Source organism: Poecilia reticulata, linkage group LG11 (assembly GCF_000633615.1).
Source record: "Poecilia reticulata strain Guanapo linkage group LG11, Guppy_female_1.0+MT, whole genome shotgun sequence".
Taxonomy (NCBI): domain Eukaryota; kingdom Metazoa; phylum Chordata; class Actinopteri; order Cyprinodontiformes; family Poeciliidae; genus Poecilia; species Poecilia reticulata.
In genome coordinates this window covers 20,948,272-20,966,914 of record NC_024341.1, presented here as the reverse complement: position 1 = coordinate 20,966,914, position 18,643 = coordinate 20,948,272, and the positions used below count along the sequence as shown (strand labels likewise).

At 37.7% G+C, this 18,643-nt stretch overlaps 2 protein-coding genes across 2 annotated transcripts in view; both read right to left on the bottom strand.

The window, feature by feature from the left end:
* Positions 1 to 861: 861 nt before the first annotated feature.
* Positions 862 to 8,436, bottom strand: scamp3 (secretory carrier membrane protein 3). The gene is made up of 9 exons (XM_008422480.2): positions 8,009 to 8,436; positions 7,737 to 7,817; positions 6,522 to 6,632; positions 5,738 to 5,858; positions 5,457 to 5,585; positions 4,271 to 4,430; positions 4,072 to 4,173; positions 2,395 to 2,512; positions 862 to 1,553 (listed from the first exon to the last, which is right to left on the bottom strand). Exons 1-9 carry the CDS (start codon positions 8,060 to 8,062, stop codon positions 1,416 to 1,418), a joined length of 1,014 nt encoding a protein of 337 aa, XP_008420702.1. The 5' UTR covers positions 8,063 to 8,436; the 3' UTR covers positions 862 to 1,415.
* Positions 8,437 to 12,574: 4,138 nt separating this feature from the next.
* Positions 12,575 to 18,643, bottom strand: part of crabp2b (cellular retinoic acid binding protein 2, b) — a 6,605-nt gene continuing 536 nt past the window's right edge. The window contains exons 2-4 of the mRNA XM_008422479.2: positions 15,530 to 15,708; positions 14,372 to 14,488; positions 12,575 to 12,910 (exon numbers count right to left, since the gene is read on the bottom strand). Coding sequence (XP_008420701.1) covers positions 12,860 to 12,910; positions 14,372 to 14,488; positions 15,530 to 15,708 — 347 coding nt within the window. The 3' untranslated portion in view covers positions 12,575 to 12,859. The remainder of the gene's footprint in view (positions 12,911 to 14,371; positions 14,489 to 15,529; positions 15,709 to 18,643) is intronic.

Below are 18,643 nucleotides of genomic sequence, written 5' to 3'. Positions count from 1 at the left end.
GCATGCTCCTCCTGTCTGTAAGTCGCCAATAAAATGGTTAAAAATATTTAATGTATGAACTGCTTTTCCATAATTTAGCTTATGTATTTAATGTACTGTGTTTTTATTGTCACCAACTGTGTGTGTAACGTGTTTCGTGTGCTGAGGAGCGATCAGAARCGGCAGAGAACAGATTCGAGGTGAGGCAGGCAGTTCTTCTGCCTCATCGCTGGGGGCGCTCATGAACCCAGACATTGGTGACTCCACAGCTGCAGAGTAAGAGACAGTACAGCGAGCTACATAGACATGGCAAGCTAGCCATACAGCAGCTGTGCTGATACGGAGAGCGAGAAAGAAGTGGTTTTGAGTTGTACTTTAACGGTTTCTCCCTTTGCTGTTAAGCACAGCACAAAATTAATATCTACATGTCAAGTTTGATTGAGATAACAGAATTATTAAGCATCACATGTTAAAGAATAGTCTTTTTGCCCTCCAGCATTGTTCGCATGCGCGAAATGTCCTTATGTGAACAATAGCATGCAGGGGGTCTAGATTTGTAAATCCGATTGTAATTAAGTCATTGCCTCACCAGCTATGAACCTCACCACACGTCACTGCCTGCAACATACATGACAAATGGCTGCAGTCTGTGAATTTCTCAGTATAAGGAAGTTCAAAGGAAATAATTTTTAAAAATCTACAGAAGAAGCTATAAATGACTCCAAAGAAATGCAAATAAACCACTGAATACTGGCCAACTCAATGCCACCCCCTGACAGAGGCACCCTGGGCAAAGAGCCATCCTGATCAAATCATTGTTTTTATTTAAAAGTAATTATTTTTGTAATTCAACTAAAGAAGTGAAAGCAGCTGCAGACTGTGAAAGCATGGCATTATTTCTTTTTTAATTAAAACCAAAACAGTTATAATCTTAATCACATTAGGCTTCAACAGAACAATCACATATACCAGAAACAAAACATTTCCTCTTTACAGTGTGAGAAGATTTGGCAGCAGAGCTAAGTAGTACTCATATCTGTAACAACTAAATATTTTGTTATTCAACACTTAAGCAAAACAAAAACACTATTTTAGGATGAGCAGATGAGTTGTAGATATGAAGATATGAAGGGAAAAGTGGCAACATTTCAACATAAATGTATGTATTTCAACAAGCTGGGTACACAGGCAGCATTGTTTGCTTCCTCCTCCGATAATTTGACAGCACTGTTTTTATATTTTACACAATTTCAACCTTTGCGTTTTTGGTTTACTCAGTTTGGCAATGTGCGCAGCTCGTCCTGTACACTTTCAAAACCCGAAAACTCATGCACGACTACTCAAATTTGAACTTTCTCGGAGGTATTTCAGCAGACCCCCGCTTTCGCAGAAGCGACTCTCCACCGCTCAAGAAGCGGTGCTTCATCCCGTTTCTCCTATCGAGGTGCGGTGAAGGCCCCCTGGGCAGCAGAGGCAGCTGCTTGGCGTACGGCCTGATTGGACATGACTCCGGTGGCGAACTCAGCCTGAGCCTTCTGGAAGCTGGCATCGGTTTGCCGGTACATGCTGTGGATCTGAGGCGGAGAAGAAGAAGAGTACACTGACACCTGATATGTGCAGCAATTCATTGTCACATTATCGGCACAATGAGAGTGAAAACGACACCCGGAACCTGATATGTGGCTTTTCTAAGAGGCAGCTTGCTATCTGCTGGATGTATGGGCCACACTTTGGACACAAAACAATGATGTGAGCCATCATGGTCGCTTACAAACCTGACTCAGTTACAGCAGTTACGTCTGGGGGAATCGACCAAAATTGCAGCACTTGTGGAAAAATACTCAAAACATCAATCCAAGACAACGTCAAGGCTCAAATTTACTTGAGGTATACATTTTTTGCCAAGATTTGTGGATTTCCTTCCTGTTTTTTTTTCCGATTAGAAATCACAAAACAACAACAAGCACACCACACCTTCAAACTAAATAGTGAAAACGAATAGGAAGTAGTTATTCTTTTCAAGAGCAAGGCTGTTAAAGATCTGCTTTAAAATTCACACTTTAAGTTTAGTGTGATAAAAAACGGCCAATCAAAGCTTTTCATTATTAGTTGTAACTTTTAATAACAGAATCAAAAATTCCCTTATTCAAAACTAAAATAGAAACACAAAGTAAAAGTTACAACTTAATCCTATTCAAAGTAAGCCATAAACACCATTTGTGGGTTGGCAGTAAAAGATTGCTAAGTAGCCAGGTTTAAGTTTACAACAATAAATTTGATCAAATCTCTGTGGAAATGGAGCTAATGAATCTATAAAAAAAAAACAACACACAACCTGAGGAGCATTCTGTCAAAATGCAGCCTTAACGTGTGCTTCTAACTTTGGATTCGCCCTACAAATAGAAAGCTACTGACCTTCTTTAGCAGGAAAACCCCCATGGCGGTCTGGGCAGTGAAGAGGGTGGCATTGAAAATCATGAGCACGCCAACGCCAGTGCTTTTATTCAGAAGAGCCAGGCTCACAATCCAGCCGCTGGGTAGAAAAATAGGTTACAGTGAGAGAAACTAAGAGTGACGATAAGAACGAGAAAATCACGATACCAAGACGTTTTGATGTGCTTGTCTCTCTTAGGATACAACTGCAGTGAATTAAATTAAATCCAAGGAAGAGATTAATCTGTTATAGCCAATTTAGCATGAAACATGTAGTTTATGAGTGGTCCATCCAAGGAGTTTTCTAAAGTTAAATTAGCACAAAACTGCGATTGAACTAGGGGTGAAACGATTAATGGAATTAATTATTGAAGTAATTGTCAACTAATTTAGTAATTGATTAATAGTTAACTGGAGTATACAGACGCAAAATAAGACAATTTGATGAAATAACAACAAAGGCAGAGTGGTAATTAAGCCAAAAATATACAATATATATATACGTCTGTTCTACCCAGAACTCTTAAAATGGCATTTTAGCTTCACCTAGTTCAAATTATGTAACAAGAAATGTCCATTTAAGCATATTTTGCTGTCCAATTATAAATAACAAAATATATAAACAGATTAGTAGGCAGTATTTTTTAGCTGCAGATGCATCCTTTGCTACAAATGATCATTTGTACACTAAAGCATGCTATGCTACTGCATTTTAGGCTGCTTTTTTTTGTTATTCAAAAAAGTTATGTAATTATTTGCATCCTTTAGTGTATTTCTAATATTGTTCAAAATGCTTAAGTGGGAAATCTGCAGAATGTGCCAGTATTTTTTGTTGAATCTGCTGCTGGCTTTGGTTATACCCTGCGAGCTTCCCATAAGCTTCCCATAAACCGACTCTGAATTATGATCTTCATTTTCAAACAGACCGAATTTCATTATCTTAGAAAAATAACACAAGAAAAGTCACATCATTCCTGACACAACCTGATTAAAAAAATCTGTACATATTTACGCCTTTATTTCCACTAAATTAGAATTCCTGTATTGCACTCTTTTCTGAAAACTAAAAACATCCATTTAAACAAATTTAAATGGATGCAGCTAGGCTTTTGACTGGAACCTAAAAGTTTGAGCACAATCTAAAAGTCTCTCCACCAGCTTACAGCGAAGAGATTTAATAAGCTTGGTATCGTTTTTAAAGCTTTCAGTGACCCGACCCCTTCCTAAATGTATCCCAGACAGGCCCTTCAGGTCTTCAAGTAAAGGTCCTGTTACACACAAAATCAACTCCAGATCGGCTCTCGGTTCTTTAAGTCATTATGGTTCTGCTCTCTGGATGCCTCTGATCAGTAACTACAGCGTCTCACTTTAAAAGCAAACTCAAAGCATTCCTGTTCTGCCAACCTTGCAGCATTTTATTGAAAAAAACTTTCGGTTTCTTTGATTTTTTTTTTTTATTTAAAACTTTTTAAACCATTGTTGCTCTACAAACTAAGAAACCAACCTTTCTCCATTAAGAAATTATCATGTCATGACAAGAAAAGAAAAGGTTGTTACTGTGAGGAGAGATTAAATTATTGGAATCTACAATACAACTGCAGCATCGTTCCCCTTCCTAGAGATATATTTCTCTGATTAAGGAGAAAAATACATTTATACCTGAATCCTGATCCGGGGATCCCAATAGTCATGATGACAAAGACGCAGACTTGGGCAAAGAAGATGAAGAAAAAGATAAAGAAGTTGAAGGAGCTGTCACTCCTGCAAGAGAATAATAAATAAAAACATGCAGCAATTAACAACAGTCAAAACAATATTTTCATCTGAACATGAAAGCTGATGAGCAGCTGCGATTTACCTGAAGGCTTTATACACGGGTCGGTACCAGCAGACGAAGGAGCAGGGCGTGAAGAGGAGGGCCCAGAGAATGGAGAGGCCGAAGCCGGAACCGTTGGTCGTGTCCGCACAGAACATGGCCAGGGACGAGATCAGGTTGAAGACGAGCGTGAACGCGGAGACTGCATGTTGGAAAAGACGGAAAAAATATTAACAAAGACTCTAAAACCGTCCCGTTTGCACACAGAAACAAACCAGCGTGTCAGGATTTGGTTCAATAAAAACAAACATCGTTTCAAATTAGATTTAAACTCTCCTGAGTCCTTCGTCTGTAAATAGCAACACATACTAGTGAGATCTTGTATTTTTGGGGTGAATTTAAATTTTTCTAAAGTTTTTTGTTTTTTTTTCTCAAATTACATTTGAACCTTTCAACAAAATTTGTGTCAAAGCAGCATTTTTGTGTGTAATTTACTTGCATTCAAAATGTAGTTTTTGAATAGTGATGTGATTTCTGGGCATTGGAAAAAAAAAAGTCTTTTAAGTACCTTTTGTTATCAAATTTATTAATGTATTAGTTCAAAAAATAATCAACAGATTAGCACTAGATGGTATTGATATATTCTTAGATGCAGATTGAATTTAATTCAAATTCCAAAGAACCTAATTGACCCCAAAGCACAATTAAATCAAATTAAATACAGATGCAAATGATCAAGAGTACACTAAAGGAATCATCTGTTGTTGCATTTCAGGGAATAAAATGTTGATTTTCTTATTTTAAGACGAATTGAATTATTTATTTGCATTGTTTTAAAAAACGGTTTAAATCGTTAAATAAAAAAATCTGCAGAATGTGTCCACTTTTTGTTTGATTGATTGCCAGAATAGTTGACAAAATAATAAATTACTAAAATAATTGTTAGTTAAAGCTCTAGTTGTACACATATATTTGAGTCTATAAGTTAAATCATAGAAAACTGGAGAATTAAAGAAAATAAACATTATAGCACTTGTGTCTATTGTGAGTTTATATAAACATCTGAGCAGAACCGCATGCGATATGAACTTCTTCCTCATGGGTTTGTTCTCAACTTCCCTCCACTTGTGAGTCGTGCTTTTTGTCAGGCCCAGATCGTGAAGTTAAACCCACAAGAAAACCAAAGTTTATTACATTTCAAGAGTATATATTTCAGAGATAAACTCACACATCCAGAAGTAGTACATGATGGTGACAGTTCGCTGGAAGCGCTGGCTGATTTCCACATTGATGTCTTGGTAGAAGCAGGGCCCCACAGGACAGAACGAAGGCAGAGGGGGCCAATTATTCTGACGAGCTGCAGAAGAGAACAGAAGCAGGTAAAGCCAAAAAAAAAAAGCGCAAAGCCTTTTATATATTTATCTGATAAACCCAGTGTAGTAGAAATCTCACAGAGGGCACCATTATTCCACCTTACAAACAAAATCATAAAAATTGGTTGCGTCTTACAGGCTCCAGGGCCGAGGCCGTGTGACTGCAGCTCCCGTTCCCGCCTCTCCAGCTCCTGGGCTTTCCTCTCGAGCTCCTCCTGCTTCTTCAGGAGCTCCGCTGTGGTGGCGTTCACTGCAGGCTTACACACAGAGACAGCAGGCAAACGGAAAGTCAATTTCCACATTAAAAGTCTGCTTTTACTACTTAAATAATGACAGGGGACATGTAAATGTGTTAGCTGCAGATCCAAATGCTGAACAGGTTAGGATAGGTCTATGGGACATACAAAACATGTTTGTAACATTTTTTTTTGCACAAAATCATTCTTAGATAATGAGATTTTAGTCTGCTCAGTTTTCCTATTTTGAGCTCTTTTCAAAAGAAGGGCCTCCTGTCACTTTAAATCCAAATAATCTGCTACTGGCTAGCAGATTATCAACATCTACATTCACAGGTGAAAGCAGCTGCAAAGAGACCCACCAATGTGCATCTTTGAAAAGCAGCAGTAGAGCCTCCTGGACAACCAACAAGAATGAAGCAAGTGATTTCTGGATGTTAAGTCAACAACAAAACACTTGTCTTTTCCAGCGGCCATGGCACATTGCTTCCACAATCTATTTAACAATTAATAACTACTTTCTGTTGGTCTGTCAAACAAAATTAAAATAAAATATGTTGAAACAGTTCAATGGATGTAAATATTCTTGCAAGTCACTGTCAGTATGTCCTCTGTGTCACATCTATATGGGCACCTAGCTCCCACAGAAATAAGAACATAGTATTGACCTCACAACATGAGTACCTGTGCGTTATAAGAGCCATAGTTGCGAGGCTCAGTGGGTGTCGTTCTGCTGGGCGGCGTCTGCGCAGGCGGAGGTGCAGACGGAGACGAGGCTTCATATGGCGGTGGAGGCTGCAATACATTTGTTTAGAAAGAAAGAAGGAACACACGTCCATTAATGTCAATAAAAAAGACATTTAAGTTACTTTAAACTACTTATTTGGAAATTCTTCATAGCAGCAGAATACAGTAATGTTAAGAAAACCAATTAGACATTTTGAACACAGCTAGATGGATGTTACAGATATTTAATTTGAACAGTGTTTCACTTTGATGCTTGTCGGCACTAAAACAATCAATGGTTCGACGTCTGAGTTTTACAGATCTACATAATGATATTTATAAGCACATTTCTGTGCAAAATTCCTGACTCAGCTCCTATTTCATTATGGTGTGCTTAACAGGAGCAAAGTTTACCTGACAATAAAATTTTAAGATGATGAAAATGGTCTAACCTTTTTTTAAAATCAATAGCGGAGTTCTGCCAAAAGTTATAAACCGGACTTGATGTTCTTACAAAGAACATTTTAATTACAATCTGTGAACTTTTGTCTAAAGGATGGATACTGACCAACTTTGTGTCTATAAAGCACAAGCTGTAACGTAAAATATACAGGTACATCTCAATAACTTTGAAAATATGTTCCGATGAGGCTTTAATTGTTCTGGTGTAATATTCTAATCTTCTAATTATGCTGAAAATCATCATATTAAACTCAAATAAATAAACCATTTTGATATACTAACACATATATAAAGCGTTTCACTTAATGAGTTACTGAATAAATAAACTTTTCAGTAATATTCAAATTTATTGACATGCAACTATAGAATGTAAAACTTCAAATACTCTCGCAACATTAGCATTAGCTCTTGTACAGAACTGTGCAAGTTGATTAGCATAGCATCCTATCCATATTTTTTATAATTTTTTTTAAGTACATGTAGACATAAAAGTTCACTATAAAATATTTCTACTCTGGTCTGGATTAAAGGAAATGAAACCAGAGAAAAGCAAAAGCTAAAGAAATAAGGAAGAATCGACAGATTAATTGAGTGACAGATGGATAGAGGAAGAGACGGATGATGCTAACTTTTAACTTCAATGACAAAAGGGGGTGGGGGGGGTCTAAAAATGCAATATTTTTTTTCACACAATCCATGTAATACACTCACCCCAGCTGGTTTATCAAACGGGTTGTAAAGGTCCAGTGTTGCATACTCGGTGTTGCTGCTATGCTGAGTCACAGCAGGGTCCTAGCAGACAAAAACAAACTACATTATAACAGCTATACCACTGGTTGAATTCCCTCTGCCACATCGGTTTACAAAAGCTACAATGCGAATAGGCAAGTCACCAAAGAGGACACATGGGCCCCAGCATGTCACATGAGCAGCAGCAGAGATCTGTCATCCATCAGGACCCCCACAAGCTTCCTGTCACCCACCTGGAAAGGATTCTGGTCCTCCGTCGGTTCGGGGAAGCTGGTATATTTCGACATGACAGCGGCCACTGCCTCCTAAAGCTGATGTAAACGTTAGGGGAAAGAAGAAGCTAAGCTAATGCTAATTTTTCGAGGATTTACTTTCTGTTTCTTGTCAAAAAAAGAAAGAAAAAAAAAAAAAAAAAAGAAAAAAGGCAGATGTTGCTTGCTGCTGTCGGGTTATCCGGTCAGCTATATATAGCTACATTGGTGGCTCGTTGCTCATCTTTTGTAATTAGACTAACGACTAGTGGCTGGAAAGACGTTTCTGTGTCAGCATTAGCCGCTAACGTCTCGATAATAGTCTTGTGAAGTCAAGGAGGAGCGGAGGAAATCAGATATTTTCTGCTACAGGAAAACAAGAAGAAGTGGTCATGTGACTTCTGCTGCGGCACGGAGTCACGTGGGTAAGGTGGGGGGCGAGAAAACAGACATGTTCTAAATAATAATAATAATAATAATAATAATAATAATAATAATAATAATAATAATAATAAAGTTAGCATTTTTAATTTAGAGGGAAATATGTTGTAGTTATTTATAGTAAATATTAGTCAATATTTTTGGTTGTTCTAAACCAAATTTATTTGAGAAGCCAATGTTTTTTTTTCATGGGGAAATAAAATGAAACAAAAATGTAGGACAATATTTAATCGATTTATATATGAAGTTAATATTAATTAATTGTGTCGAAGAGTCACTTGTTGCTCCTTAGCCTCAGGTTGCAGAACCATAACTGAGCAGTAGCTTAACTGCTAACGCTAAAAGTGCCACCCTTTAATTTGTAATGCTTTGTTAAAGTAAAATTGTGAAGGTAAAAGATGAAAGCAATCTAAGCGACCAATTATTTGCAGTTTCTCTGCCAGCACATATCGCCATAAGAAACTGATTTCGTATTATCTCCTCAATACAAGGGCAATAGCAGCAGCACGACCAGCTCTACTACAGGGACACCGGCCCCCGTGCGCCCCTTTCTAGGACCACCCATGCTGGAGACCCATTTCAGCCACTGTAATTAAAATTATATATCACTTTCTCCAAATTACGACTCAGCTATTTCATTTTTCTAAATGTCAAACTAGATTAATAGCAAAAAAGGTAATTATCACTTTTACCAGTAGATGTCCCTCTTGTTCATTGCTTATTGCAGATGGCACAAGTGAGATTTAAACACTCAGTTTATTTGAACTCTGCCTCTTTATTTAAAACTGCTAAGCACTTTTTTATAACTTCTTACAGTTTATGGATAAATATTATTTGGGGAAAAGAAAACACCCCAAATAAGCAGCTATACTGCTTTGAAAAGCAGTATAGCTGCTCATTCTTTATCTCCATGATCTCAGGTTGAGCAGCTGCAGACAGGATTTTTTTTTTTCTTCATGTTCACCAGTTTATGCACATTTATCCACATTTCATGCCCTGCTGCCCTCGGACAATCAGCCCTACTCTCTTTTAATCTTCTCCACATGGGGTCACATGGATGAGGACGGTCATGAGATTTTGTTACAAATGTTCAAACTCCAAATCCCCAAACCTGCTTGTATAGTTTATCTCTCCTCTCATGGGACATCTCTTCACATACCATTACTTCACATACTCTTAAAATACCAACATTTCCTCATAACTTTATGTTTTTGTCTGTTAGATGATGTAATTTTTAAATATTAAATGACTGATCTTTCAATCATTTACTCTGTATCTGATTGAAACTGAGTAACTGAGTACTCACCAAATACTTTTTCACCAAATACTTTTTTTTACTCTTACTTGAGTAATTTCCTTGACTTTTAATTTTACTTGTGTAAAAATATATTAAAGTAGTGCTACTCTAACTATAGTACTCAACTCACCCCTACCCAACCTCACTCAACATATAATCAGAACTACAATGAAATGATTGAGAATGAAGAGTTTTTATGTTTTAGAATGGCCCAAATCTGAGACCAGAACTTAAAAACAAATGTTTCTAGATGTACTACATCCGACCAGACTTAATATGAGATATTTCAGTCTATGGATGATCCAAACTGATAAGAGTCGCAGTTACAAAAAATAAATAAATACAAATACACCCGCACTTTTCACATTTCATCCCACAGCTTGAACATAATTGCTCCGTTGATCAATTAGAAGTTTTGTTTGACTTCGTGTTTCTCGGTTACCAGGCTCTTGTCACTAAACATCTCCCGATCCGCCCATCTGGTTCTCAATCAATCATTGAATCGGAGCGGACCCGTTGTCCTGAAACCGCAGCATTCCACCTCATCCAACTGAGCAAAGTAGTTCTCCATGACATCACTGCCTGAGGAATGAACTGGCATAACAGTTGTGTGTGGAAAATGACCCGCCTAAGGAGGAACAGCTCCAAACTGCTCCACTGAGGCACACAATCGTTTGTCAAAGAGGTCATTTCAGTAGAATTTTGTGTTTGGAGTTTTTTTTGGGGAGGGCGTGGGGATGAACACATGTGGCTGGTTCAGTTCTTGAGCAAACACCAGGAAACCAACATCAGAGTGCAGCACTGTACACCAAGTACTGCGGTTTTGACGAGCACTTACACAATAATATGGGGTTCAGTGACGCCACTGCAAACAAAGCTTGTGGCTGTGACACATGTTGAAGATGGTGAAGCTTGTGAAAGCATTGCACAATTATGCTGTTTATACTTTCTCTAATAACGCTGAACTTATTAGTGTATTTTTGGTCTACAACCTCTGAGACACTTTTGACTTCATAATAGTTGTTACTTTAAAAAAGAAAACAAAGTTGAGCTAGAAACATACAAATTATTCCTGAAAATTACAGCAATTTCATTCTTTCTCAATGTGGCTGTTACCACTTTTACTCTGTACAAAGAAAGGTTCAGAGTTTGTGGAGTGGCTATGATTTTCCCGTGCACATCTTGATTTCCTCTGAGTACTCTGATTTCCTACAACTGTCTACAAACATTTAGGTTAACGCGTATTAATAAACAAACGTTATCTCACAAAAGAAGAGAATGATGACGGTTTTTGTGTCAGACCTAAGAGCTTAAATCTCGAAATGACGATCTAAGAAAGTTCTAGTTGAAAGAAAACTCCTGGGTTAGGTGTTTTATTCAGTTTCAAGACTAAAACGCTGCAACTTTCACAAAAGGTTTTCTATGTACATCAGCAGCAACAGTGATACTGGAGTTGGAGTTGGCAGAAGAGTTTTCTTTTCAGTTTTAATGGAACAGCAGGATTTTTGAAAAGAAAGCCGACACTGCAAAATAACAATATGTCGTCTATCCATCTGTCCTTTACTCATAGTTTATCCAAAATTCATTAAATGACAGTAATGACACTGAAAACTTAAAAAATATCACTGGTATTTTTAGTGTCCTTCTTTGAGGAAATTCTGTGCAAAAAAAATTTGAAAAGTTGTTTAAAAAGTTTGCTATTATATCTGCACTTAAAAATATTAATTAGTATCTTTTAATTTTTAGCCAAAGTTATTAAGAGTCATTTAGGAAGATCTAAAGAGCCACTTGTATTTCCGTAGCCACAGGTCACATCATCTTGGATTTTATTGTATCAAACCAAAGGGGCTCACGCGTTGCTGCGATTGCAAACAAAGTCCAGCACATGCAGAGTTTTTTCTCCCTTTCCACCTCATTAATAATCTCAGACTCTTGGAAGAGATCACACAATAACACAGATGTATTTTACCTGGATCGAATGTTCAGTCAGAGCGGCGTCGGAGACAGTCAAGAAAACACATCTAACCACTGATGTGTCTGAGAATATTCAGCTTGAAGGAGGCCGTGAGATCTGGCTGCTTTCTCAGCACTTAGTGTGTGTATGTACTCGGGGAAACAGATCACTGGGGAGTTGGTCTACATGCTGTTTAAAAACCTGGAAAAACCATCGCTGCCTGTGAACCGTCGCCGTCCTCCAATCAGGAAGTGCCGGGTAGACCCCCCCCCGAAGCTCATTTTTCATAAAAGGTCAAGAGTTTGTCTGGAAATCCAGGACTGTTAAAGTTGTTAGATCTAAAATTTTAACTCTAATTATGCAAATATTTGCGTCTATGTTGTCCAAAATGAGTCTAACTCTGAGGTATGCGTATGGGGAGGCCTAATAACTCCTCATACCTGTGTGAAAAATCAGAGAGAAGAGCGAAAAAGAGTTCACTGAACACTTTCTTGTTACAGAGCAAGTATAACCACTCCAGATGCAGTGATTTAATTTTCTCATGGCCACCCTCTCTCTTTCTCTTACTCATTTTCCTCTCCACTCCCTGTTTCCCCCTTGCCTGTGCCAAGTGTCTTGTTGCAAAGTTTAGAAAATATGAACCATCCTCGGGAGTTTTTTGGTACTAATCAAGTGCATATTGTAGTCAGCTTTGATGACAGAGGGCGCACAGAGGACACGGTATGGAAATGAGAAGAAAAACGCCTCTGGAGATTAAAAAAAAAAAAAAAGAAAGGGTAGCAACGACAAGTTATAAGGAAACAAGTGACGAAGGTGCAACGACAGCAGCAAAAGCTCAAAAAATAATCAGTACCCATTAAAAATCATATAAAATAGTTTATTAAAATTCAAAGGAATAAAGTCACAGGGATAAAGAAACAAAATGGAATGTATATCTTGATTAAATCATACCATAAGAGAAAATATTCACGTTAAAGGCAGTTTCTTGCCTTTCTGTCCAGTTCATTGGTTGGGGAAAGACTTGACCAGGACTGAGTGGCTGGGAGGATGATGAGGATGAAGAAACCAAGCTGAGTAAATGAAAACCATGCATGAAAAGACAAACAGAAGTATTATATGACAGTACTCAGTAAAAATGTCCTCATTCCCTTTCATAAACTCTGGTGCAGACAACGTCCCCGGCAGTCATCGTCTGAAAGAAAACAGACAGAAAGAGCAAAGGGTTTCACTTCTGAGACTTTCTCTGTATAGTTGTTTAATTTATTGTTTAAAATACAAAGAAAATCTGAGTGTATGGCCTACGTTGTAGTAGGAACTATATAATTTCATATAGAGTTTTCTTTAACGCCACACCCTAGCAGTAACTGTTTGATGTTTTTCTTTTGACATATTATACATTTGATCCAGTTAACATTGGTTAAATAAATGATCAGATTTCACAAGTTAATGTCAAATCTACTTTTAGCTTGCAGAATAAAGATAAGCAGTAATAATATAGCGTCTTATTATTACTGGACAGATGTTTGAAGGAAGTTTTTACACCTTGTGCGGTGAATCCAGCTCAAACCGGAATGTCTGAAAGTCCTAATCGACTGAGTTCAAATCGCTCTGTGCTTTAGAGATGTTCATTTTCTGGTAAATTATTACAAGATTGTGACACAGGTGTTTCATTTGAGTTGGGCATTACAGTCTTAGAAAACTAGAGCACTATAAAAATAGTTAGGAAATACGTCCAGGATCCTTAAAACACCTCAAACTAGGAACTTGGTCATCTTAGAAACATATAGTTGAAATCAGATGTACATTGTTTACAAAAAGACATGTAACATTTCTTTCTTTTTGTCTGGAATTAAATCAGGCAAAACTTTTCTGTTTTAGGTCAGTTATGATTGTTACAATTATTTCTATTTGCTAAATACCTAAATTATGATGTAGTTTTTCATTATTTTTTAAAATTCTTTGTAGTACAATTTCCTTTTAACCTCAATGACTTGTACAAAACATTTTGGGGAATCTTTCAACAATTTCTCACTGTGGTTTGCTGGTGTTTTGGTTCATCCCTCCTGATAAAACTGTTTTAAGAGAGTCATGTTTGTCGGCCATCTTGTTTGCCTCCACCTTCTCAGTCCCTAAAGTGGGACAAAGGTCAAGGTGTTGTGGTGACACTCTAAAACATTGGCTTTTTTTGCCCTCAGACCACTCAGCCTTTTTTGCTTAAGTATTTTCATATAATGTTCTTTTTTTTTATTAACCCATCTGTTTTGTGAAGTACAGTACTTCCTCCTGCAGCAAAACAGACTCACAACATGATGCTGCCACACTAAACACTTAGATTTTAGCTTAATGAGACCACAGGACATGTCTCCAAAAATTAAGGTACATGCATATGGAAAGAACCCATACAATCATTACAAGATTATACAAACTCCATGCAGAAAGACCCCAATCTGCGACTAGAATATCTGGTTTCAAGTGTATGCTTCCAGAACAAATAAATGTAGAAAACTAGAAACTTAGCTCTCTAAAAACAATTGCATAACTGGCCATAGAGTAATTCATACTATCTTACAGTTGTAAGTGTAGTCAGGCATCTAGTTTTCCTATTTACCTTTGTAAAGTTGTGTAGTAATTGTGGTGTAGACAAAATAATTACCAGTATGAGCTCTCCGTCATTGGTCAGTTCTCTGGTCCACGCGGTCTTCAGTCCATCACCTTTTGGTAAAGTCTGTTCACAGCTAATCTTTCGGTCTGTCTCCCACTTTGGAAAACTCTACAAGGATTCAAAAGAGAAGAAAAACTTAAACCAGACCTTTGAAACGCAGCGTGTGTAATTTCATAGCCTATAATTTTCTTTAATCTGCTCACAGAATGTAAGCAAAATTAGTCATTCCTCTGGTAGATTAAGGTTTAAAGTAATTTACTTCTAAGGATAATAATTATAGGCAGGGTTTGTATAATTATCCTAACACTGAGCATCCTCTTCATGGAATAGTTTTAATACAGAGTGTCTTAAGTCTGAGGTTTTTTCAGAACCACTGGAACACAGACTGCTACAACTCCTTGAATAAAACTGCAGCTATAACGACATTTAATTTCTTTCTGGGATTAATAAAGAACTTTTGAACTGAACTGAATTTTATTGCTATCACAGCAACAAAGATTTTCAACTTATTATTGAGGAGGGTATAAATAATTTCTAATATGTCAGATTTTTTATAAAATGTAAATAGAAAACATTTTTTTCCCCTAAGTGACATTGTTCTATTATAATTTGAAAGATGCCTCTGCTACTCCCATTCACAAATAAGCTTCTGGGTTAAATGGACATAATTTCAAAGCTAAATCTGCCAGACATATGAGTAATTTTGGATCAAAAATACTTGATAAAATTTTGTATTTTTGCAGAGAATGTGATAGTTTTAGTTCAACATGGTCTGCATGACAGAACTAAATAGAAAACAGGACAATAAAACATGTTCATATGTGAGATATCAGAGGGACAAACTGACCCAAAGCCTCTTTTGACACTTAATTTTGATCAGGCATGGTTGAGACTGCTAGTCGCTCTCTGTGAGAAAAACTTTACAAGCTGTCAGGAAACATGATCATCACTCATTCAGCTCAAAGAAATCAAGAACAGATCTCTGCGTAAAATCCCTCAGACTGACTCTTGAGTTTCACCCAAAATTATTTCCACATGTACCTTTTAGGCAGAGCTGCCTCCAGTTGCTCTGTCCTTGAGCGGATTCTGGTATGCACGTAATAATAACTTTATAGAGGAATGCTTTGTGAGGAGCAAAGAGATGTGTACCGTGCAGGGCCGTCCATCCACCGTGGCCTCGTTGAAGGACTGACCCACGGTGAAAGACACATTGGTGGTGCGGACGCTGGTGGATGTTTTAATGGAGAGGGTTTCTCCTTCCTGGGTGATTTCCACTGCCGGGCTGGACGCCGCAGCCACTGCAATCTTCCTCAGGAACACATTAACACCTACGGATTCACACATAAGTGACAGGGTTTTATTTTAATATACGAAATATTATTAATGTGAAGTTTGTCAAAATGTGTTTATTTATTCTTTGAATTGATTTCATTTAATCAAGAAGTTGCTTCTTCAGACGTAGGCTGCTAAGTACATGAACGGGGCTTCAGCCTATTCCTTTTTTGGTAAATTATGGGTTTGTTTATAGCTATTGCTTTCATTTCCTGTGTTTAATGTTGATAATTTACCAAAATAAAATGAAGTGAATTGAAATTTCTGTTACGCTGCTCTTGACGGTTGGTGGTTACCGTAGTAACCGGTAACGGACGGCTCCTCCCCCTTTTCTGTTGCCGTTTGTTACTGTGGGGCAGAAGCTGCTGGACTGATGTTAACCACCAACTTGATTTGATCTTTTCTTAAAATAAATACGTTGAACCTGAATGTCTCTGTCGCGAAGTCGACCTATTGGACCTGAGACGAACATAGAGGAGGGTTACACATAGAGCTAAAAGTCAAGCTGGCAGCTGTGGTCCATAATGTATAATCACAGCTGTGCATGCCAGTGGTTTTCAATGTTGTTGTGGTAAATAATCCATCAGAATGAATCAGTCTCTGCCTTCAGTTGTGTTTTATGAAAGTTTAGCACATATAAAAGCGTCCTGTGGTAATAAGGCACTGAGCAAAAGAATGGATGGAATTTTCTTCCTTGCCCTGGGCTCATTGAAACCATGTTATCTGATATTTTGGGAGTCAATAGACGCTTTGATAAAGCAGCAACAAAATAAATTTCACAATGTTTGCCTCTCAGTGTTTTGGGTTTGGTTGTTCCCATAACGACTTGTAATCTTGCATAATTTCTGAATGTTTTTTTTTTTTAACTGCTAGCAGCAAAGGGAAACAATCATTTGTGATTTATTACTCGGAATGAAACAAAACCAAGAATGAACCTCTTAAAATCAATCATCATGCTTCGAAAAGGCTTTTTAGTCTCCATAATTTGCGCTAAATAGGAACAAGGCACAACATCGGGTGTATTTCAGTGTGCAACAAATGACAGAAACAGCAATAAAACAATACTGCGCAAAGATAAAAGAGGGTTGATTTCTCCCAATTTCTTTCTCACTTTGGTGAAGGTAACAGAGGTTCTTTCTATGAAAAACAAAATGATGTTTTCCTCCCCGGTTTAATGCAAACAAAATGTTCCAGCACCACAAAGGTGCGACAAAGAATCCCATACGAAACAAAATTAGGAAAACCTGGGAATGTGGATGCAAAAACAATAAAGAACAGCACCGTTACACTTTGCATATCCTTGAAAACACGAGGCTGCGGTGATGATGTTTACCAAATGTCGTCATCAGAAAGTGTTTGTGTTCGGTTCTCTGTAGAAAAATCACGTTCTTGGCATAAGGTTGCAAACATTCTGGTTTAATTCTTGTGCAAATACACAACCTACTGTACCCCGGATGGAAGCCTAGAAACCAGAGTGAGATATGCATCGGCGAACTAAAGCTGTTGTAAGAGCATCCACGGATGACTAACACAAGCCTTTAAAGCCTCAGATGGGTTTGGACTCGTTGTTTTAGCCAGAATGTTAGGGATGTTTCCTGGATTTTACTAGCCTGTTTTAAATTGGCAGGCACTACCAGCAGGAATCTGTATAGCGTCAATCCAATGAAGCGACGTAGAAACATCTACGCCGACCACGATGAGGAAACACTGAGGCAAAGAATGTGAAAAAAGGTCTCAAAGTTCATATGACCTTAAGATATTTTACAATAAGAGACTATTATAAAAAAGTAGGACTGGGCCGATGTGGCTAAAAAAACTTTTCACAATAAGCATTTCATATATGTTGATAGCAATAGTTATCGATTAGTTTTTTTTTTTTTTTTGCTTTAAATACCTTAAGCACTGGTAAACTAGTGACGTGGTCTTTTCTGTTTTTTCTAAGTTTTCACTCCACGACATTGTTTATTTTATTTTTAAGCAGTTATGAGGCACTGTGGTAAAACCTTTAACTGCTGCTGGTCAAGTTACTCAACATGTCGTTGCTAGGTAACCACCAGTTGCTAGGTAACCAAAGAGTGTGAGTTAGTTGATTCCACCATCCTTGCTTAACTAGCTGTGAGAGATTGAGCAGCTAAAGTTTTTCCTCTTTCCTCTGTCAAGATTTAGCAAGTGGAGGGAATTCACTTTTTACTTAGAACCTGGCTAATCTGAATAGTTTTTTTTCTCCCCCTCCAATAAATAAAAAATACTTTTTGTATTTACTCATGTTGAATAAAATGTATCAAAACAGAACATTCTCAAATTGTTCAGTTTGTTTTTTAGATGTCTAATGATGAAGAATACACCTAATCTTCTGCCGTCATTCATGTCGGTTGGCCTCACTTCAGAGGGATCAAGACAACGCAGATATCTGATTCAGTTTAGACCATATTTGCTCATGTTTTGGTACTTAGAGGAGGTAACCTACTCTCACACACACACACATATGCACACACATAAAAAGCTCAGGATTGCCCGGGGCCTTAGGGAGACGGAGAAGGAAAGTCAGGCTCAGCGTTGGCTGGCTGCTGGGGCCCATGTTAAGGCTTAGTTCAGTTTACATTGGCTGTAATTACAACCACATGAGGAGGACGCTGCTTTAGATGAGTCTAATCTAACTTTTGTCCACAGGAAATTTGACCTCAGATTTTTAACGGTTGCCATGATGTGGCCCTCGTTTGACCTTTGTCCCCTGCAGTGAGGACATATACCTGGATTCTGGCGAGACGTTCAAAGCTTAACACTTGATTTTTGTTTACTTCAAAGCAGCGTGGATTTTCTACAATTAAAATTCATGAAAGGTTCGCAAAATTTTGTTTGCAGTGAGAGGCATCAATTTTCTTGTGCAGATTTTAAAGCAGTGCCTTAAAAAAATCAGGAGTTTTCCATATA